The sequence below is a fragment of the Leguminivora glycinivorella genome, chromosome Z, assembly GCF_023078275.1.
Source record: "Leguminivora glycinivorella isolate SPB_JAAS2020 chromosome Z, LegGlyc_1.1, whole genome shotgun sequence".
Taxonomy (NCBI): Eukaryota; Metazoa; Arthropoda; class Insecta; order Lepidoptera; family Tortricidae; genus Leguminivora; species Leguminivora glycinivorella.
In genome coordinates this window covers 35183059-35207368 of record NC_062998.1, presented here as the reverse complement: position 1 = coordinate 35207368, position 24310 = coordinate 35183059, and the positions used below count along the sequence as shown (strand labels likewise).

At 39.7% G+C, this 24310-nt stretch overlaps 1 protein-coding gene across 1 annotated transcript in view; it reads left to right on the top strand.

The window, feature by feature from the left end:
- Positions 1 to 24310, top strand: part of LOC125240471 — a 45774-nt gene that overhangs the window by 7620 nt on the left and 13844 nt on the right. Inside the window, exons 7-23 of the mRNA XM_048148364.1 lie at positions 178 to 288; positions 589 to 904; positions 1116 to 1260; positions 1646 to 1787; positions 2173 to 2286; positions 2673 to 2845; positions 5173 to 5237; positions 7285 to 7426; positions 8423 to 8509; positions 8926 to 9010; positions 10127 to 10316; positions 16351 to 16433; positions 17941 to 18108; positions 18989 to 19225; positions 20747 to 20998; positions 21614 to 21717; positions 23152 to 23298. Coding sequence (XP_048004321.1) covers positions 178 to 288; positions 589 to 904; positions 1116 to 1260; positions 1646 to 1787; positions 2173 to 2286; positions 2673 to 2845; positions 5173 to 5237; positions 7285 to 7426; positions 8423 to 8509; positions 8926 to 9010; positions 10127 to 10316; positions 16351 to 16433; positions 17941 to 18108; positions 18989 to 19225; positions 20747 to 20998; positions 21614 to 21717; positions 23152 to 23298 — 2561 coding nt within the window. The remainder of the gene's footprint in view (positions 1 to 177; positions 289 to 588; positions 905 to 1115; positions 1261 to 1645; positions 1788 to 2172; positions 2287 to 2672; positions 2846 to 5172; positions 5238 to 7284; positions 7427 to 8422; positions 8510 to 8925; positions 9011 to 10126; positions 10317 to 16350; positions 16434 to 17940; positions 18109 to 18988; positions 19226 to 20746; positions 20999 to 21613; positions 21718 to 23151; positions 23299 to 24310) is intronic.

The window sequence follows — 24310 nt, the reverse complement described above, 5'->3', positions numbered from 1 at the left end:
GGTCAGCAAGAGCTGCGCACAAATATAACAAGCAAAATAATCACGTTTTAAGTCTCGTCAAGAAACAGGGTTGCCGACCACGCAGCACATATCCCTATGCCTATCTATAATGTCTATTTGAGACATCTCGTCAATTATCCAAGTCCTACAGGTTTATAATAACTGTATTGTTCTCAGAGTGCAGACATGTTGTTCCAAATAGAAGAATACACCGCAGCCAACACACTGGTCGAGCGTGCTATAGCCTACATGCAGTTCGTCGCTCATCCCTCATTTCAGCTTGCAGATGTGAGTACACATTCAGTCAGTTCTTATTTAAAAAGTCAATATACAATACGAATTTTGACGACCGGTTTGGCTCAGTCGGTAGTGACCCTGCCTGCCGAGCCGCGGTCCTGGGTTCGAATCCCGGTAAGGGCATTTATTTGTGTGATGAGCACAGATATTTGTTCCTGAGTCATGGACGTTTTACTTGAGCTTACCGTGGGGCTCAGTCAATCTGTGTAAGAATGTCCTATATAATATTTATATTAATTATTTATTTATTTATTAATACGTAAGTGAATAATGCATTTTCCTATTTCTCAGCCCCGAACGCGACTGCTATACGCGTACATGGAAAACAGAACATTCCACGTCGCTGTACTAAAATATATCCACTTGCTAACGAATCGGGCTTGCCATCGCACAGCACTAGAACTAGCAAAGATGCTGTTGAACCTCGACCCGTCGGACCCGCTGGCCGTGCTGCTGGTTATTGACACGCTAGCGCTGCGCGCGCGGGAGCACCAGTGGCTGATCGACGCTGTCGACCACTGGGCCAAGGAGAGAGACGCCGGGTTCCTGTTTAGCATACAGTATTCTTATGCTATGGCGCATTTCCATGTTGCTACTAAAAATAAAGGTAAAGGGCTACAACTACAGTCTACTAATGCATTAGTATTATTGAACAGATCGTATCTGTGATCCTTTACACTATACGATGCTTTTAAACTTTCATAGTCCACTAGGAACCTTGATAGTTTATCCGTGAGTGTTCGGGCCGGACGTTCCGAAACTGAATTCACTCGGGGCGTTTTTTGTCGTTACTCTGGCTAACGTATAAATATTGACAGAGGACACGGGCAAGGCGGACGGGCTGCTGCAGGCGGCCATGCTGCGGTTCCCGGCGGTGGTGCTGCGGCTGCTGGAGTGCGCGTCCGCGCCGCCCGGCGCGCGCCTGCAGGCCTGCGCGCTCTTCGCCACCATCGCCGAGACCAAGTGAGACTCGCACTGCACACTAAACAATATACACTTACAAAAGGCGGACTAAATTATCTACCAGTAAACCTTTTGACCTTATCAGTCAAGATATTGGGAATCCGGTATATATCCGTTTACTAATTAGTAAAAGTTGAAAGTTTGTTTACTACCTATCAAAATTGTACCTACGTAGATCTTTTTCCTCTATTTCTAACTAGAAATATTACTTTTTTTAAAAGGGATCCTCACGATTTTTGTTACACTTTGTATATGTATTAGCTGTCGCAAAAATGCAGGTTAGGTAAATTTGAATACGAAAAGAGGCTTTTTAGAGTTTAAACAAAAAGATTATTCACCCACAGACTCAGCTCCAACAACGGTCTATCATATGTTTATGTTGCAGAATCACGAAGAACCTAAAAGAGCTGATTCTACTGTACGCGAAACTGACGTGGTCAAAGTGGCGTGAGCCGGCCGTGTTCGACTGGCTGCAGCGCAACGCCAACGAAATCGCTGAGAAATACGACAAGGACCCCGCCACACAGGTACAGACACCTCAACTACTAGGCGGAACACTGACGAACTAGGTCACCGCACGTTAAACCTGATATTACTGTACGCGAAGGTAACGTGGTAAATACATTCATCAGACAATCTAGATTAGGTCTTCAAAAATATGGAAGTTAGCGTAAGATTTGAATATGTTATTATGGTATACACACAGAACTTAATTTAGATAGAAGAAACAAATTCATATATTTGTATAGGGGCCGATGTTTTTGTATTTGATTCTTGCCTGTAATTTTAAATATGTCTCAGGCCGTTTGCTTGATCTATGGTATATATGACATCTGTGGGTATACAATTGGTGATCAATTCGAATTGTACTGTTTCAATTGGAGCAAATTCAGAACTAGAATTTGTCTACAGGAACGAGCGAAGGCGCTGGCGAACGAGCAGCTGAACCTGTTCCGCAGCTGGCCGGACGAGGTCATCCGCCATCTCTGCGTCATCAAGCCCATGGCCAACCTCCTGGTTGATGGGGTGAGTGTTTCGATGTCTTAATATCTACATAAGCTAAGCTAGTGGCCCTTTTTTGTATTGTTTTCTTATAAATTTGTGGGTAGGAAAAGTACTAACTGTTCTTATCCCCATCCATCCTCCTTGCGTTATCCCGGCATTTGCCAAGGCTCATGGGAGCCTGGGATCCGCAATGACAACTGATCCCAAGATTTGACGTAGGCACTAGTTTTTACGAAAGCGATTGCCATCTGACCTTCCAACACGAAGGGTAACTAGGCCTTATTGGGATTAGTCCAGTTTCCTCACGACGTTTTTATCTTAACTGTTCTTATCCCCATCGTACAAATTTTATATGTTTACCCCCTTATTCATAAATGTACACTAAAGGGGTTAATGTTTATGTTCAGGCGGTGCCTCAAGTGACGAACCTAGTCTCCGCGGACCCGTCTCCGCCGCTGCACGGTGTCAACCGCTACCGCTACACGTTCGGACCGCCGGCCGCCACCTCCGCGCACTCCGACCTGCGCCTGCTGTTTGACGCGCTCCTGCCCACTTACGCCGACCTGCCGCAGCAGCCCGAGTGAGTAGCGCACTGCTGCCGCCTGGTGTCGGGCGCCGACAACCGACATGACATTTATGTCATTTCTACGTCACAAAGCAAACGAACGTGTATACATAGAACGTGTGCCAAGTTGGCAACGCTATACAATAGGTAACTAAATTAAACCAGGCTCGTTCTAAAGACCGATGTGCATATTTAATAAGTGCAGGTGAAGTAGTTTTCACCATAAAATATCAATATATTTTACACAGATAACCCGTTTATTTCTCCAAGTTAAATTAAATATTTGCAATTCGTGAAATTGCAATATTACTAAAATCAGGGTTCGAAATTGTCAAGATAATTACGCTTCGTGATAACTATCAGATAATTATCACTTCTATAGGAAATTTACTTGTTACATTTTTTTCATAAAGAAAAAGATTGATATTTTTTGACATTTAAGCCAACTAAGATCTGTGTATGAGTTGTTTGTTATTCGATAATCATCGACCTTTTACTATCGTGATAATTATCCTTTCCAACCCCTGCATTAAATATAAACGTTATAGGTGGGAATGACACGAAGATGACGAGGAGGCGGTCCGGCCAGACGTCGTGTGGATCGACGAAGACGGCGTGTGGCATCGCGAATACCTGGAGTAGCTGTCCGCTTCCCTGTCCCCGTCCCGTCGGGCGCACTCGCAAGAGTTGCCACGAATGGAACCAACGAGACTAAGGGCCGGTTGCATCAAACCGTCTATCACCGTTAAAGCGTTCGTTAAATTTTATTGTATGGGAAGTCCCATAATCGTTTGCTGTGTGACGATAATGTATCTGTCAAATGTGGTTGATGCAACTGGCCCTTAGTATGGGTGACACTTGCACCGTTATACAGTCAGAGCCACCATCTTATCGGTTAATGTATTACACATATACATACATAGATATTTTCATGTTATTCCATTCTTGACAGCTCTTGTGAATTCACTTAAGTAGGCATATTTATAAAATTGCCGAAAATACTACCCCGTAAAATGTCGGGCCCTATTTATAATAACTTAATTATGACAGGGTCAGGAACCTAAAACTACGTACTCTCGCGCAATGCCGACGTGAAGTTTTTCGAAGAAAGCATCCGTCTAGAATTTTCATCAATAGCACTCGTGTTGGAACCTTTACATAATATAGTTATTTTACTTTGTTTTTTGAGTTAGCGATATGGCGACAAGCGAGAGAACGATATATCAAAATACTATCGCTGTCTTGCTTTCCGCCACCGCGATTGTGGCGTGTGCCCGTGTGAACACCTCCTAATGTTGATGTGTATAGCGTTGAATGTGATTTTGCATGCATAATTACGATTATCATTGAAACGATTTATGGTGTAAATAATACATAGCTCATCCGGCCCAAATATGGTTATTAATAAATGAAGTTAATTAATAAGTAAATAAATAATAACATTTGAGGGTCGATGTTATGTTAAATGTATGTATATAATTTCAATGTATTTTATATATTATGATATAGCTGAATTGTTGTATTGTATCTTACTGTTAAATAAATAAAGTGACCCTCATACCAGTAATTTATTTATTGTTACCCAAAAAAAAAAATACCTTAAAGCAAAGAGTATGGATACGGAATTTTACAGTGTGTAAATGTGTAAATCGAATACGGGCGAATCTCTCATAGTGATTAGTAATATACAAGTATAGGAACTTTTCACGAATTGAATTTAAAATGTAATTCATACAAAATAATTCGGCCCGCAATGGAATGCAAACACATTGGCATTATAAATGCGAAAGTGTGTGTGTCTGTTTGTTTGTCCGTCGAGCGACGAATTGACGTGATTTTTTAATTGGAGATAGTTGAAGGCATGGAGCGACATAATAATGCTACTTAATTCTTTCTGTCACATCATCTTTTGTCTCCTTCTAACTCCCACTTCGCTCTTCTTACACTTTCCTCTTCTTCGGGGTCGCCAGCGAATCCGCGGGAAATAGCTATCAGGGTGCATTGGGATAGTTTCGAAGCACATAAATGCTCGGGTAATTTCGAAAAGGGACACTTGATATGATGGAAATAATGGCGATTTTCATGTGACTTTCGAAATTACCCCAATGCACCCTATATATGTATGAATCAAATAAGCTCATAACATAAGCACCTACTCCAAAGAGTAGTATGTATGTATGTATATTTTCATTTATCAAGGTCAAAATGCATTCCCATTATTGTCTATAGTTACCATACGTTACTCTGTCAAAGAGCCTGTCACATCAATAAGTAAATATAAACTAATATAAGCGATATTTCGAATAGTAATAAAAAGGCAAAAAAATGTTTCCAGGACACAGTACTGCTATATTCTGTATCATCGCAACTGAGTTCTGCGAACGGTTTTCATTTTGCGGCTTGCGAAGTAAGCTTTCAGCGTGTTCGAACAGTTTTGCTTTTATTTTGTTCGCGAGTTCTGTTAGTTTCCTTTTTGTGAACTAGTGGCACGATCTATGAAGTCCCATTCAGTGCCTACCACTACACAAGAGTCGGCTAACTGATTTAACTGTTTCGAGAAATTGCGTTCAGTTTACGTTTTCTGAAAGTGGTACAAAATACAATACAATGCAATATTAATAGCTTTATAATGTGATGTTTGTAAATGCTTTTTCCCCTCACTAGCTCAGAAACACGTGTTTTGTCCTTTAATACCAGCGGGTAAAAACGCATTTTATCCACTAGTGGGTAAAGTAATTTGACCTTGAATAAAGTCAAATTAACTGCTTTAAAATGGATAAAAGTAGGTGAATCTAGTAATAAAGATGATTTACCACCTGTGGAACTACTGGAAGCAGTGATAAACGCATTTTTTGCGTTGTAGTTTCCTCGCTATAGTGAGGGGAAAAGTTTTGTGTTACACTCGGGTGCAAATGTATTTTACTACTCGTGTGTTAAAAAACTCGCAAGTTCAGGATTCTATTCTCGAACCACTCGCTTCGCTCGTGGTTCAACTATAGAATCCTTTCACTTGCTCGTTTTCAATTCCACACTCGGCGTTAAAATACAACTTTGCCCCCTTGTATAACAAATAACTATTACAATTATAAACTGTACTTGTAGTCTGAACTCGCAGACTTGAGATTAAATTTTACATAGTTTTAAGAGGATTAAAATCGTACGTACCTAGTTGAGATAAAATCAGTTAACATTTAAACGTAGTGCTTGTAATGTTTTGTTAGTTTTCTTTATCGGTCGGTGTACAGGTACAGGTCTACCTATATACACGTCGGTGTAACAAGAAGTAAATAAATAATTAAATATTGGGGGACACCTTACACAGATCAACCTAGCCCCCACAGATGTCATATATACCATAGATCAAGCAAACGTATCTACTTAGCGTGTCAAATGAACTCAGTGAAATCCACTGAGTTGTCCGTCTTTAATCGCAGCTTGCAGCTTTCGGGCGTCAATTTTTGTAAGTTGAAGTCAATCAAAACATAAAAAATGCCTCGTTACGTGATATTCAATTGCAACAACACAAAAATTATGAACAATCAAGAGCCTGAGACATATTTAAAATTACAGGCAAGAAACAACTTCAGTACAAAATTTGACACGCTCGGTCCCTATACAAATAGATGAACTTGTTTCTTCTATCTAAATAAAGTTCTGTGCTAGCCCCAAACTAAGCAAAGCTTGTGCCTACTATGGGTGCTAGGCGACGATATACTTACTTATATAGATAAATATATACAACACATACATACATAGAAAACATCCATGACTCGGGAACAAATATCTGTGTTCATCGTACAAATAAATGCCCTTACCCGTTTCCAAACGGAAAAATCGGGGGTTGCTAACTTAATTTTGAATATTAATGTCATGCGTTAAAATTGATAATTAGGTATATATGTTAACAACACGCAAACAACCTCACGATCGTATCAGCTCGGGTGTAAAGGGTTACCGGGTCTTCATCACACAAATTAATGCCCTTACCGGGATTCGAACCCGGGACCGCGGCTGGGCAAGTAGGGTCACTATCCGCTAGGCAGACCGGTCGTAAAAAAAGTAATCGAATAATTTAAGTCGCACGGGTTCATTGTATCAATTGACAACATTTCATATTTTTGAGTACTACTTTTTATTGTTTGGTTTGAAAGAACTCAGTATTAAAAGATACACGTATTTTTTTATTTTCCCAAAAAAACTGCTATTTTAATGAAATAATTGAATTGAAGAATAATGCTTTAAGAAGCCAAAGCTCTAGTTTTAACGTTACTTAATAACGTTTTACCCCCTTATTCATTAACGTTCTCTAAAGTTATCAAGCCGATAAAGTTTGTTTGTCCCTTTCTATCACACCAATACATCGGAAAGGGACAAACGAACTTTATCAGCTAGATAACTTTAGAGAACGTTTATGAATAAGGGGGATAGTATTTGACTGCTCTCATCTGTTTCAGCTATTCTTTCCCTTTACTTGAGGAATGTCCTGTGCCTGCACGAAAATGCAGCCACAGTTGTGTATCACATATTCATAATGCTGTGCTACACTATGCCCTTAGCAGGAGCGATACTAGCGGATAACTTCCTGGGAAGATACAAGTAGGTGTTATTTACTTATTACCACCATCTTTGCTAAATTATTAAATTAGTTTAATTAGTATTAACTATGTTTTGGTTTACTATGTGATTGCAAACAAGCACATAGCCTGCTAGGTCGTAAGCAGTTTCTGTAGCCTATGGACGACTGTAAACATTCCTAAAGAACCGATAGCATGGTCGCGAGATAAACGATAAAACATCAGGCCGTCCCTATCGCACTTACAAGTAGTGCGGAAGGGGCGATCTGATGTTATATCATTTATTGCGCCACCATGCTTGCCAAATTGGACGTAGGTAATTGTAAACTGAACAATGACATCTTATTCCCGTATCAGTGCTCTAAAACCAGAAGGCTCTAATAGTAGTTTCTATCACGCGTAAGGGGAGTAAGTATGTGCATAAATTGTTTAGATTGTACCATCACATACATTATAACCACAAAATTAATATTTTGAAAAAACCCCCGACCGCGACATAGTGGACCGATTTTCATGAAACATGGCTAAGAACACTCCCGACTAACTCAGCTTTCAGACAAAAGAAACTAAATCAAAATCGGTTCATCCGTTCGGGAGCTACGATGCCACAGACAGACACACACACAGACAGACAAACAGACAGACAGACAGACAGACACGTCAAACTTATAACACCCCTTCGTTTTTGCGTCGGGGGTTAAAAATGCGACCGCCTAAAAACGTGCAAAAAGTAGATGGCGCGACTAAAAGTGCCTTGTTGCTCTCGACTACTCTTAGATGGCGTTAATAGGTCAATTTCGAGATTTTCGAGCCATAAACCTTTTAAAAAATATAATGAATTTTAGGACTCGTAACGCCATCTATAAACCTTATTGAAAGTTAGTATATATATATGGGGTATGGTATGTATTTACTAGTTAGGCTCAGGTCTAGATCTGCCGCTGTACTCTACCACACAAAGCGAGATAACCCTGACCCCAGTCCACTTGACTGCAAAATGCCCTTGTTATTGTTTCAGAGTAATACTTTACTTCTCCATCATTTATTTCTTCGGAACCATACTGACATGTTGTTCAGCTATACCTTTGCTTAAGCTGCCACCTACGTAAGTTACTTGATTTCAACTGAAAAATACACCGATGTTTGATAATAATATGTTGTTATAACCGGGATGGAACTAGTCAAGAATACCTGTGTTTAGTACCTAATTAAATATAATATCATAAAAGAAAACATTTGATCTCGGCTCTACAAAGCCTAAGAGTGCCTGGGTTCATAGTCGGAGTACAATCGTTCTCACTCCGTAGCGTATCGTATCTATTTTCCGTATTGGTGCGTATCGTTATTGTTCGCCAAGGAGCGACAACGGTGACAACCGAGCTAGATGCCCCGTTGAGATACTTTAAACACGTTCCGATATATCTGATGGCGATTGTAAGTACATTTAGTTCGACCACGTGTTTCTTACCCTTTATTAAACTGATTCGATTCATGTTAATGACTGTTTGTCGTAATAAACAGTGTGACGTCCATGATCGGGCTCGCGCTGATCGCCGCGGGCACGGGTTGCGTGAAGCCCTGCGTGGCGGCCTTTGGTGGCGAACAGGTACATACCCAATCATTTGCGTCATCAAACGAAAGCAAATCCATCAATTTATTAAATATGTATGATTCAAAATCATAATTTCCAAGCAAATACTACCGACCAGCTTTAACCCTTAATTGGGCTTAAGTATTAGTATATTTCCCATTCCACTTTGAACTTCATATATCTTTCAGGTTTCAAAATTGACTAAATGTTGACATTCTCATGCCCAATTATTAAGGGTTAAGACATCCCGTTAAAATTTGTGTGAAACTCTTGTGGTAAAATGCAATTTTGGTACCTATTCGTTTTCGAAGAATCAAGAGAGCCTTTACCAGTTGATGTGGTAAAATAAACCTACTGAATATTGTAATCGTACCCATGTTATACGTGTATTATGCAAATTTGACAAATGGATTAGCAATTATTGTAACGTTCGTACACTTGATTACGAATATTAAAATAATTGGTAATTAAATCGTGTTAAAGCGGGCAATCGCGTAATGAAGTCGATTGCCATAATGCAGTATGAGGGTTTCCCAGAAAAAACGCAATATTTAATCACAATATACTGCATAATACCTTTTTATTAGAAAATTTTAATAATCCAATGTTATTAAAAGCCGTCGTTTCAGCTTGGATAAAATTTATATCACACGGTCATATATATGTTATCCTAAGTAGGTAATACACATGTGGCAATTTTCAAATATTTCTAATTGAATTTTACGAGCAGGGGACCGATTTTTGAATCTCTAACGCATGAATTCGCCGTTCGAAAGTCGTAGTACGTCGTTTTCCACAGACTTTCGAACGGCGAATTCATGCGTTGGAGATTCAATAATCGGTCCCCAGGCCCTATGATATGATTCATTATTATTTCGATCCAGTTTTAAATCTTAAAACGGTCATGTCGGTCATACGTGCTTGCGTGGTTCACGCCTCATGGTATTAAATAACGATGCGGACAAAGTGTCAAAAATATCTCACACTGCTACTTAGAGTTGAAACGCAGTAACTCTGCACCCCCTACATAGTTACTACATTTGTCTTTTCATTGACAGAAGAAGATACGAGTTCTCTTTAAAGTAGTGACGATATGTTTCCTGACGGTAAAATCATCAACCGCCCCTCTAGTTCCGGCTGCCCGAGGAAGAGCGTCAATTGCAACGTTTCTTCTCGACGTTCTACTGCACGGTGAACCTGGGCGGGTTCATGGGCATGGTGCTGACGCCGGCGCTGCGCCGCGGCGTCATGTGCTTCGGGGACGACACCTGCTACGCGCTCGGCTTCGGCTTCCCCACCGTGCTGGTGCTTCTCTCCATCTGTAAGGGGCGATCTACACACAGGCGACACACGTCGTAAAACGCGGAACTGACGCCAGAGCTGCGCCGCCCGACTTTAATTTTAAAAAATGTATAGAAAAGATGTAAGACGCGCCGCCTAGAGGCGCGGTGGCGGCGGCGTGGCGCCGCGTCGCTTGAGGAGCGTCTTACGTTTTTCCTATACAAAATGAGGAGACGTTTTGTAAATTACACTCAAGCGACGCGGCGCAGGTGTCCGCTCCACGCCCCACGTCCCTCGCCGCCCGTGTGTATTTTACGCTTAAGATACTAGCTCTTTGTTACATCATAGAGTCAAACGGGGAACCTGAGTGGGTTCATAAATCCATATTAGTACCTAAGCGTTTCTAAAACACCGAAGTTTAATCAAATCTATGACTGCTGCTTAAGAGGATACGGTAGCGAAAATGCTAAAATGGAAAGGAGCCCCCCTTTCAACTTGGGAATTTTAGTTAAATATACAAATGTTATTAACTAGATTTATCGAAAAAAAATTGTCCATTAAGAACAACGCAGTCAAAAGATATTTCAAAAAAATCTTTAAAATCGAGGTTCCGCTCTCGACTCTTTCCTCCTTCAAATCTTAATCAATCGGAACGAAATTTAAGAACCTGAATAACAATGAAATAATCTATGTCGGACCGTTTAGCTTTTTTGGTTAATTGTTACCAATCTTGAGTATCAGACCTTTTTTTGCGCCACAATGAAAAAGGCCGTTTTTGGAAATTTTTGATTGACTCTAGAATCTTTAAAAAGCAGAATATCAAAAAAATCAAAACGGTCCGACACAGATAAAAATAAGAACAATCTGAGTTGAAAAAATCATTACTCTATCTTCAAAAACCAGGGAGGAAATAGTCGAGAGCGTTTGTATGGAGAATTGACCCCTACCGTATCGTCTTAACGCAACGTTATTGGCGCAAACACAGTGACACTATTTTCTTAGCGAATCGCAACGGAACGGTATTCATTTAAAAAAATAATATAATTATTGCAAGGTCTACTGTAGACAGATATTTTATGCTGCTAAGTCTACGTAAAGTGAGATTTTACGTTACCTAATTAGTAGAACGGTACTTCTTAGGTATCTAAACAATCATATTATTCATAATCAAGATGAATAATAAATAATTATTTCTTAACCTTAACTCTGTTTACCTCCAAGAATATTATTAGGTATCTACCTAATTTTAAACTTGAGAACTTTGTTCAATATTTGCAAACAACTTATGCCAATTAACCTAGATTGGCATAAGTCGTTTGCAAATCGCTATATTTTTGAGTTCTTTCGTACTTACGAGAGACTCTTGCAAACTCAAGATACTCTTATCAAGAATTAAAAATATTTCTTGCATAGATACTAAGATTTCATGAATTTCATCGTCAAGCCAATAAACGTTTTACAAACAAACTCAAGTTTAAAGCAGTAGATAATCGCTTCCGAGTAGCATTCGAGACGTTGGAACAAGTTTTGAACGCGGAGTAAAACTAACAAAAGATTTAATTAGAGGGCCAGGCGACTCTTCCAGTGATTGAATCAAAGTTAAAGAAAGAGATTCTTCATTTGATATGCACACAATGTTCATTAATAATTTATGTTAATTACAGGATCAGAATGAAAGCGCTGGTGGCCTAGCGGTCAGAGCGTGCGACTTTCAATCCGAAGGTCGCGGGTTCGAACCCCAGATCGTACCAATGAGTTTTTCGGAACTTATGTGCGTAATGTCATTTGATAACGAATACATCGTGAGGAAACCGGACTAATTCCAATAAGGCCTAGTTATCCTTCGGGTTGGAAGGTCATATGGCAGTCGCTTTCGTATAACTAGTGCCTACGCCAAATCTTGGGATTAGTTGTCAAAGCGGACCCCAGGCTCCTATGAGCGGTGGCAAATCCGGGATAACGCAAGGAGGATAATAATAATTACAGGATAAGAATAGCTGTATTGCCATTGTATCCTTAAATATACTTAAATAAAAGTGTGAATAAATTCACAAAACTTCAGCACATCACGATTTGATTTATCTTGGCTTGCATGATGCAGTGCATTCAAATCAAAATCGCCCAAGTGCGCGTCGGATCACGCAATGTAGGGTTCCGTAGATAACTCAAAAATTGCTCAGCCTGTAACGGTCAAAACAATTTTTGTTAAAAGTTATCTATAGTGTAACTTTATGTATATAGAGATGTATTTACTGTTCAGGACTATTTTTAACCCCCGACGCAAAAACGACGGGGTGTTATAAGTTTGACGTGTCTGTCTGTGTGTGTGTGTCTGTCTGTCTATCTGGTTGTCTGGTTGTCTGTGTGTGTGTGTGTGTCTGTCTGTGGCATCGTAATAGCTCCCGAACGGATGAACCGATTTTGATTTAGTTTTTTTTTTTGAAAGCTGAGTTAGTCGGGAGTGTTCTTAGCCATTTTTATGAAAATCGGTCCACTATGACGCGGTCGGGGGGTTTTTTTAAATTTTAATTTTGTGGTTACTTGAATAAATTTTTGAACAGCTTTCCAAACCATTTAAGTGAATAATGAGACAATCTCACTGTTTCCTAGTTTTTGAGTCAAATCTTTAGTACTTAACAGAAATTAGTAACCAACTAGGTTTAACTGATTCAGGGAAACAATAGACAAACTAGAAATTAGGCAGAAATAAAAATGAATGAAAAATTACGTTGTTCAGAATCCTTGGTGAGCGAGTCAGCTAGCACTTGGCTGTTTTTTTTTCCGTAGTCAACTAGGAACCCTTATAGTTTCGCCATGTCTAACAACAAGTCCGTCCGTCCTAGTCCGTCCGTCCGTCCGTCCGTCCGCGGATAATCTCAGTAACCGTAAGCACTAGAAAGCTGAAATTTGGTGCCAATATGTATATCAATCACGCCAACAAAAATGCAAAAATAAAAAATGGAAAAAAATGTTTTATTAGGGTACCCCCTACATGTTGTTATTTTTTTTTATTCCAACCCCAACGTGTGATATATTGTTGATTTATTTAAAAATGAATAAGGGTTTACTAAGATCGTTTTTTGATAATAAATATTTTCGGTAATCGCCCCTAAAGGAAAAAAAAAGTCGTCCCCCCCCTCTAACTTTTGAACCATATGTTTAAAAAATATGAAAAAAATCATAAAAGTAGAACTTTATAAAGACTTTCTAGGAAAATTGTTTTGAACTTGATAGGTTCAGTAGTTTTTGAGAAAAATACGGAAAACTACGGAACCTACACTGAGCGTGGCCCGACACGCTCTTGGCCGGTTTTTTTTTCTAGTTAAGTCATTAACTTTTAAACTAACAACAAGTACCTAGTACCTACCCATTCTCAGGCCCGGCAAATACGAATTCCCTTAAATAGATTTTGATGATTAATATGATTATTAGTTCTGTATCCCGAAATCCGCACTAAAACGGAATGCTAGAGGGTTGAAATTCTGGGAAATGGTTATGTTATGCCCAGTAATCAGATTTCTCGGCGCAACACGGGGCGAATGACCTCAACCATTGTATTAATATGATATCCATATTCCCCGGGATCCCACTACTTATCGAGTTATATTGTTGAATAAGTTTCTGTTTACATTCAGTAAGTAAACATTTCGTAGCGGAAAACAAAATATATTTTCGGAAAATGAGTGTATTTGCATTTAAAATATGCATTTATTATTAAGTAATTTCAATATACCGATGTATTCTCAACAATTTTAAAAATAAAAGGAGGATAAATAATAGGGAACTTGACTGTAGTTAAAATAAAATATTTTTCAGTACAGATGTTGTTTTTTTTTTACGCACTAGTGCGAGAAGTGGTTCTATATATGCCAGGTCGAAACTTCGGAGTCTCATCTGTACTGAAAAACGTCGTACGATACACGTGCGAAAAGGAAATTCGTAACTCGTGTCGATTTAAAACACTCCCTTCGGTCGTGTTTTAATTTATCGCCACTCGTTTCGAACTTCCTCTTTTACGCACTTGTATCGAAATGTACTATTTAAAAATAACTCGTGTCGATTTAAAACACTCCTTTCGGTCGTGTTTTAATTTATCGCCACTCGTTTCGAACTTCCTTTTTTACGCACTCGTAATCGTAATGTACTATTATACCATGCACGAAATTACGCATCAGATACTAGAAGTAATTTTTAAATCCAATTTATATTTAATAAGTTAAATAGAAATTATATAAAGTAACTGAATTGACAGTGACGTCACTCAATTCGATTTTTTTTTTTAAATTTATTTATCTAAAAACACTTATATACTATTTTATTACATTTGAACAGCGAGCGAAAACCGCTAACGGTTTATCTGCCGCCGTTGTCACTCGTTTACATTGTAGGTATTTTTTTTTTTAGCAAGTCGTTCAAATTCGTTTTCACAGTTCTTAAAAAGAAGCTGATTTGACTAGGAGGCAAGTAGCCTATTATAATAAATCTGCTTACGTAATACTCGCCCTTATTAACAAACGAGAATACATAATTTAAGGTCATTCACTGTAACAAATGCACCCTAATAGGTAATTAATTCCGAATGACAAAAATGCTCGGATAATAGTATACTTTTCTAGTAGTCAAATCAGCTTCTTTTTATGAATTGTGTTTTGACAGTTCATGAAATACTGAGGAGTGACGTCACGGTCAATTTACTTTATATATTTCTCTTTGACTTAGCCTATATTTTTCTTCTAATTGGGTGGTGCTTTATTTCGTGTACTGCATAAAATATTTTATTTTAGGTATAGGAAACTAATTCCGAAAGGGGAATCTTGATATGATGGAAGTAATGGTGATTTTTATGCGACTTTCGTAATTAGATGACTTTTGGAACTACCCTAATGCACCTTATGGCGTAGGTACCATGAGGTTGTAAAACTGTTCATCCTACTTTGGATTGTCGCTTCCATAGCTTTGACGCAAGATCTGCCTTTAGTTTAGTCTTTGAAGCCATGTTGCCACTGCAAGTAAGTTGATAGAGTGATTTCCACCAACACCTATAATCAACAACATAACCTAATCACAAAAGTAAAATTTTGAAAAAACACCCGACCGCGACATAGTTGTCCGATTTTCATGAAACATGGCTAAGAACTCTCCCGACTAACTCAGCTTTTAGACAAAAAAAAACTAAATCTAAATCGGTTCATCCGTTCGGGAGCTACGATGCCACAGACAGACACACACACAGACAGACAAACAGACAGACAGACAGACATAAGGACAGATAGACAGACAGACACGTCAAACTTATAACACCCCGTCGTTTTTGCGTCGGGGGTTAAAAATAGTCAGATGCGAACTCGTACGTTAGTTAGTCACATAGAGTCATCGAGTCCACAAAACAAAACAATGTCTTTGATGTAGGGAACAAATGAAATTATTTTATTGTAACACTACTGTATATAAATTATAAACTGAAATAGATACCATACACTAAAGAAAAAGCGATCAAGCACACTGGTGGGCGGCGCCACCCCGACCGCCGAGGTACCCGTCGAAATTTATCTATAGCTGGAGACCCGGGTTCGATTCCCGGCTTCGCCACCAGTGGGCTTGATCGCTTTTTATTTAGTGTATGGTATCTATTTCAGTTTATAGAGACAATGTATTCTTAAACAAAATTGTTGTTTAACCATTCGTGTAGGTCAAATGTTCATACAAGCGAAAGATTATAAAAAGGAATCTTGAGCGTTGTGAGGGTTTCAAGACGTGAAGGTTAAACAAATTTTGTCACCGAGTGAAACACACAAGGAAAGTACTTACTGTAAAACATCAACCTAAATCAAACTCATCGATTTATTGAACATTTACGATTCAAAATTTAGTTACACCAGCCAGCTTAGGCCATCAAGTTACTATTTTTATGAAATTTCTTTGCACTTTTGTGTAGAAAATGTAACTTTTTCACCCGTTCTTGAAGATTCAAGATACTTAGTTATGAAAACATATTTGCGTCATCCAGTCAGTTTGAAAATTCACTAATATTTTGATTTGTTTTCTTGGTTTATTTCATTCGATTTCATTTTCAGTCATCTTTGCCGCGGGTAAAAGCTGGTACAGAATAAAAGAGCCTCGCGAAAACGTTACATTGAAATTCGTCGCCTGCGCGTGGGTGAGTGCTTTGCCGGTATACAATAAAATATTAGACAGCGACTTACTTACTTATTAGACATTTCTGACCATGACTTATGTCTGAACCTGTGTTAAGGTCTTTGCCTACTAGACCGTACAGTCGGCCAAGAAAGTGGTCTACCAGTTTTTACAAAAGTTTCTGTGAGCTCTAACGATCGCTAAGGTTGACTTGACATTGACACATGGCATGACGTAAACAACATCATATACTTAGACAGAGCGATTGTCACTGACATAATATAATTGCAAGCGGAAATCGACCTTGTTGTCTCATGACGTTTAAACGAACCTCACCCGTAGGGTGGTAAACCACATTTTTGGTCGACTGTACCACATACCATGACCGTGCTAGGAGAGTATCCGGCACGGAATTTTACATGATACGGTCTACCTTGCCCACTGAAACGTATCGACGGCGTCTCAGACCTGTATGGACCCCGTATGCTATGCACGTACTAAAGTCTTTGCCCACTACACCGTACTACACTATGATCGTACTAGGAGCGTATCAGACAAAAACATATTCTTTGTATGAAAACGTATGAGACCTTGCCCACTAGCCCATTCCGTCACCGTCGCGTGTCCTGCACGGCGCGTGTCCGCACCCTCAAAATAGTTGCCGGGCCGTGCATGGCCGGTGACGGAACGGGCTAGTGGGCTAGGTCTCATACGTTTTCATACAAAGAATATTTTTTGGACGGATACGCTCCTAGCTCGGTCATGGTATGGTTGAACAGTGAATATATTTTTCATCTAATGCCCATGTGACCGTAGTTAAGCTTACCTACATATATTTCAAATTTCAGCTTTCTAGAAGTTCTGAAAGTACCTGAGTTAAGAATTTTGATGATTTTTTTTTTTTATACTACGTCGGTGGCAAACAAGTATACGGCCCGCCTGATGTAAAGCGGTCACCGTAACCTATGGACGCCTGCAACTCAAACAGCGTCACATGCGCGTTGCCACCCCATTAGAAACTTGTACATTCCCTTTTGCTGTGTTAAGTACACAGCAAAAAGGAGTGTACAAGTTCCAAGGAGGGTTCGGGTTGCCGACGACTCAAAGGACAATAAACGGAACAAGTTAGTTCCGTAAGTCCTCCCGTCATCAGCACACCGCACCCTCGTTGAGCTCTGGCAACCTTACTCACCGACAGGAACACAATAATGATGATCATGTCTTGTGTTATGAGCGAGCGAGTGAGTCAGCCAGATAAAGTAAATAAATACGACTATTTCCTGTAAACTTTTAAAATAACTAAATATAATTTTCCATGTTTTTTCATTGAGCTTAACTTTTAACTGGATTACCAATATTATGTTTACATATGGCATTCAAGTTAAAAATTTAAAATGTGAAAAATATTTCGATTAGGTACAGTGTGTACATTTCTTCACCTTAACTCGTTGCAATAAGGTGAAAAAATGTACAGATATTTATGAACTCGACTGTACATAAAATGCCATTGAATAATAGTGACATTCCAGTACGCAGCGAAGAAGCGACTTCGTGAGAGTGGCACACCGCCCGAACATTGGCTAGACTACTCCATAAACAAGTATGGTAGTAAGCTAGTCGAAGACATGAAGATCGTCTTCTCCATCTTATATTTGTACCTGCCCGTGCCCATATTTTGGTCTCTATTTGATCAACAGGTACAAACTATCGATATAAATGACGTTATGGTAGGGTACGTAGCCAAATGCACAAACGCTCACGATAATTTCTGTTTCGTAGCTATCTATCTCTATCAATCTTGCGTATTGGCGCGACAGAGCCAGACTGCATTTCTGTCGGCGTATGGCGTCGACGATTGCCATTCGCGCCGGCTGGTTTCACTAGAGTCACCACTGAAGCACTGTCTAAAATTGTAGATTTTAGACAGTGCTTCAGCGGTTAAGGCGCATCTTGCGTTAAGAATATGTGCCAAATTGTCAAAACTGAGATTCAAAAGTTGTAATCCTGTGTCGAGATATGTCACCGGTCTAAATATGCGCTGTGACTACACATTTTATATTGACAGTAAATTCTCGATAGGTACTTTCGGTAGGTACACTTTTAATATTTGATAAATTTACAGTTTCAGTCAGCCATTTTTAGGGTTCCGTACCAAAAAGGTACAGTCAACAACACAGCTGTGTATAAAGACAAAGTGCCAAAAATATGTATACAGAACTTTATTACCTGTACATAAAGGTGTGTATACATATTTTTGGCACTTTGTATACACAGCTGTGTTGTTGACTGTACAAAAGGAACCCTTATGGTGCCGCTCTGTTCGTCTGTCTGTCTGTCACATTACTAAATATCTCGAGAACTAAGTACCTACTTATGTTATCGATTTGAATTTTTTTATGTGATCCGCGGCCTACATTTTTTCATATATTTGTATCACGGTGCCCTAACCCGTCACATTTTCGAATCGGTACATTTTACTGTCAACCCCTAGTCTTTCATTGATCTGTTCAATTATGTACTTATTGTTAGTCGACAGGCCGGTAAGTAAGTAGAGAATGCATCTTTCCACTCGCACAGGGCTCACGTTGGACGTTCCAAGCGTCCCGGCTGCGCAGCGAGCTGTTCGGGCTGACGCTGATGCCCGACCAGCTGCAGGTGCTGAACCCGGCGCTGGTGCTGCTGCTGATCCCCGTGTGCCCGGGCGGCGCGTGCCCGCTGCTGCCCGAGCTGCCGCCGCTCACGAAGATGTTCATCGGTGGCATGCTGGCCGCCATGGCCTTCTTTGCGGCCGGCATACTCCAAGTCGGCATCGAGGTATGTCGTATCAACGTATTTGAGGTACAGTTAGCCAATTGGAACCCTAGGCCACTGTAGAACTATGTCATAGTGACGTTATAAATCAGATTGCAAGAAATCTCTTACTGCTTGTCATTTTAACATGGTTGTAGAGTGGCCTAGGGTTCCAATTGGTTGACTGTACTTACGTATATTAAATTAATGAGCTGCGAGTTCAGTTCATATATTGTTCCAGTTAATTAATTTAACTTATTTATTTATAGGTAATTACTTACTTCTGCAAAATACAATTTGTGTTAATAGTTAATGGCAAATAAATAGATTTCAATTTAATTATCTAATTTATCTATATCACTGTTTTTAAATACATTTTATTTTATTTATTTATTTTTATTTCAAATATGTTACACAGTATGACAGTAAAAACCAAAGCACTGAGTAACTAAAAATACATAAGAGCATAAAAAATAAACACATAAAAGTAAGAAACGTCATCTAGATGTCACGTCATTACATATCAACATATTATTATACTATTCATGAATCATGATTATAAAAAATAATTGAAAAGTGTTGATTTTAAATACCAAAATATTTATATATATTTAGTTGCTTAAAGTGACTTCAATGCGTTCAACGAAAATGAACACAAACGACTACGATTATAATTTTAATATCGTTATCGTAGAGCCATACTGCACTTCGATCGACATTTCGTCTTGTCTTGGCCGGTTGAAGTTCAAAGCAGTAAATGCAGGATGTTCACTCTAAACAAATATTTTATTTATACTGGTATTTTAAATTAAAATTCACTATATCCCGCTACATTCCCCTTCTAACATGTGTAGTATAACTTTAACCTGTAACTAATGTTCTGTTCCGTTTCAGAATATTTCGGGTTCCTGAAATAGGAACATATTTTAATTTTAAAAAGTAAATAAACTACAATTAGTTCCTGTCGGTAGCTAATATTTTTGAGAATCTCTCTTTTAAAAGTTTTATCGTTCTATTTTAGTTAGGGGCGAATTTCTCTAAATCGTAACTTGTTTGGCTGCTCAAGGCACCGATTTTTTTAATTACGACCACTCGATTCCTCGTGATTCGTTAAATAAATTCTACTGATAGGTAGAATTATAAGTAATCAATACCTCAATATTTAAAATCTCTGACTCTCATATTTCATAAATGAATTTTCACCGAATTTTACAGTTTTCCCAGTGAAGTGATCGAGCGGTCGTAACTCGAAACTCGGCGCCCAGTTCTATTACGTTCATGGGCTAATAGTCAGTCAGGATTATACTGACGTGCCGACCGATACATCCCAAAATCGTGAAATTTTCAATATCGGAAAATACTTGAAACTCTTTGTATGAAGATTGAAACTGTCCATTTCATAAATTTAAATTTCCGATATGTATTGAGAAAATTTCATGATTTTTTCAAGAACTTTTTATTAAATGTTTCCATGACTTGCACATCAGTAGTCAGGATACATGCGTGTTTATATTTAGTTAGATAAGCCGTAATTTCGGTTAGTAGCGATCGACGCTGCAGGCGCCGGGGCGGCACCACTCGGGGCTGGTGGTGCTGAGCACGCTGGCGTGCCCGGTGGAGCTGACGGTGCGCGGCGCGGGCGCGGCGGGCGTGCTGCTGCCGGCCCGCGGCAGCGCGCTGCTGACGCCGCTGCCGCACGCGCAGCTCGCGCTGCACGCCGCCTGCGCGCGCTCCTGCGACGGACGACACATGCGTCAGCACGAAATCACCACCACCGTCAGAACTGTTGCAGGACTTGTAATTATGATTTTTCACATTCCTAAAAATGTCGCAGCTATACGTCGAGGAAAATTGAGGCCTACGTTTGTTGGAAAAAGGCGATTCCACTTTCGTCTTTATTTTGCCCTTTCCTTCAACATATCTGTTCATTGCTGTTTGCGTGTCCATCAGTACCACCAAAGACATATATAACTCCGTATCACAGAACTTATCAACCTAAGAATATGGGCCAAATTGTCAAAACTGAGGTTCAAAAGTTTTAAGCCCGTGTCAAGAGATGGCAGTCTAAGATGCATTATGATATTTATGATTACACATTTTACTTCGACAGTAACTCTCTATAATACTCGATCCTCTTTGGTATCACTAAGGGCACTAAGCATATGGTGTTTCTTAAATACTAATACATAATACTATTACGTTTTGGTACGAGAGTGTATCTTGATTAGCGCCTTACTTTTACTGTCAGCATGTAGGTAATAAATATACTGTGATAGCCAAAGCGTAAAATAATTATTTTTATGTTAACAAAGATATAAGAAAGTGAGTTACGATCTAGATTTTGGCACTTTGGCTGTCACAACATATTCGAGGCTGATTACCTCCACGTCAAAAGCAGCTAAATTTTTACAGTTCACACCAGTTGTAATTGGACAAGATTCGGATGACCACATATCGTTTCATTTTATGGACCCTAACGCATTCTCCAAATCTTTATCTGGGAAGCCTAAACTGAAGTAAGTGCTCATGAATTATTTTAATAACGGAACATTTATGTCTATATGCCGGTCGGATGGTACAGTCGCTATAATTATATTGGAGCTGTCAAAACTCGCCAAATCAAAAACGGTTAAATGGGCCTTTACTTGGTCAATTTGTCATGACTCCTATGACATGCCCAAGACTTCCGTACATTTTTCAAACCTTTCATTCCGTTACCGCCATACAAAATGTATGAAAAATGGTGACGGAATGGGAAAAAAACCCTAAGACACTTTTTTTCTCCTATTAGGATTGAAAGAGCTTGCGATTCTGAGTGGAAACCACATAAAAATTTCCAAATCCAAAAAAAGTGACCCAAATACTATTAGTACTATTACTTACATTTATGTTCCTCACATTAAAACAGCCGGTAACGCCGCGCGGGGTGCACACAAGCGCGTCGTGTAAGTGTACGCAACACATGCAAGCGGATTCGGATAAACCTGGATAAGAATAATATGCATAATGATATTTTTCGTGTTTTCTGACTGATATAATGTGGTATTATTATACTAATACGTATAGTTAGTTAATAGTATTAAATAACAACATCGTACTTTGAACGACGTCGAGTAACATTTATAGTAATTTTGTTCAACCACGTGCTTTGGAACGCAGTAGGTACCTTTCGCGTCGCCGCTGCCGGAGAGTAGCTACTGAGTCGTCCTTATACTGTGACGTGGACGTCGGTATGCGGTGAAGTATAAAAGCACCCAACTAGTTTTGCGGAGTCTTGGTTAGCAAGGTAGAGTCCGCGGCAAGTTCGGTTCTCCAAACAAACTTCGTTACCGCTCTCATTTTAAAACTACGTGTCAGGTTGTAATGAAACTTTGCACTTGTATTGATATAAAGTATATCTGTAGCTCTAATTAGTTCCTGTAGTTTCAGATTTCACAGTAAAAAAAATACAAGTGAATTTAACATTTTCATTGCTAGTCACGTATGGTCGGGATCTCTGTTCGTAGGCGCTTTTCGACACGCACGCATTTTCCCATGTTGTCAGCTACGCTCGTAGCGCCGTAGCACGTGCACATAATGTGTTAAGTTTTTCACTCAAAAAATCTACCATTATTTCATTCTACTTTAATTTATAAAATGGAGCTATAAAATATAGTAATTGTATGTGCAAAGTTTAATTATTACAATAAATTAAATGTATAAGTATACATATAATTACTAAGTCTTTTAATTTAAATGAATGTAAAACTCCGTTTGTATGGGAACATGATGTTCGGCCGAGCTTAATTTGTGATAAATTGTATATTATATACATACATATATATCGTTGTCCAAGTACCGACCACACAAGCCATTTTGAGCTTCCCGTGGGACTGTCAATCTGTGTAATAATGTCCTATAATATGTATTTATTTTGTTATTCTATGCACTCACAGATAATATATTTTCAGAGTGGTATACGTGGGCGAGACGGAGCCGAACAGGAACGTGACGCTATCGATCGAGAGCGACAAGCAGCTGGTGGACATCTACTACGTGTCTGACTCCCCCGTCAACAACATCGCCGAGTCGGCGTACATGCACTTGGCTCCCGGCAGGTATCTCCTGACAATACTGCGACACCACACTATAATAAAGAGTACTATCGTATATCTATCGAGAGCGACAAGCGGCTGGTGGACATCTACTACGTGTCCGACTTCCCCGTCAACAACATCGCCGAGTCGGCGTACATGCACTTGGCTCCCGGCAGGTATCTCCTGACAATACTGCAACACCACACTATAATAAAGAGTACTATCGTATATCGATCGAGAGCGACAAGCGGCTGGTGAACATCTACTACGTGTCTGACTCCCCCGTCAACAACATCGCCGAGTCGGCGTACATGCACTTGGCTCCCGGCAGGTATCTCCTGACAATACTGCAACACCACACTATAATAAAGAGTACTATCGTATATCGATCGCGAGCGACAAGCGGCTGGTGGACATCTACTACGTGTCTGACTCCCCCGTCAACAACATCGCCGAGTCGGCGTACATGCACTTGGCTCCCGGCAGGTATCTCCTGACAATACTGCGACACCACACTATAATAAAGAGTACTATCGTATATCTATCGAGAGCGACAAGCGGCTGGTGGACATCTACTACGTGTCCGACTTCCCCGTCAACAACATCGCCGAGTCGGCGTACATGCACTCGGCTCCCGGCAGGTATCTCCTGACAATACTGCAACACCACACTATAATAAAGAGTACTATCGTATATCGATCGAGAGCGACAAGCGGCTGGTGGACATCTACTACGTGTCTGACTCCCCCGTCAACAACATCGCCGAGTCGGCGTACATGCACTCGGCTCCCGGCAGGTATCTCCTGACAATACTGCAACACCACACTATAATAAAGAGTACTATCGTATATCGATCGAGAGCGACAAGCGGCTGGTGGACATCTACTACGTGTCTGACTCCCCCGTCAACAACATCGCCGAGTCGGCGTACATGCACTTGGCTCCCGGCAGGTATCTCCTGACAATACTGCAACACCACACTATAATAAAGAATACTATCGTATATCGATCGCGAGCGACAAGCGGCTGGTGG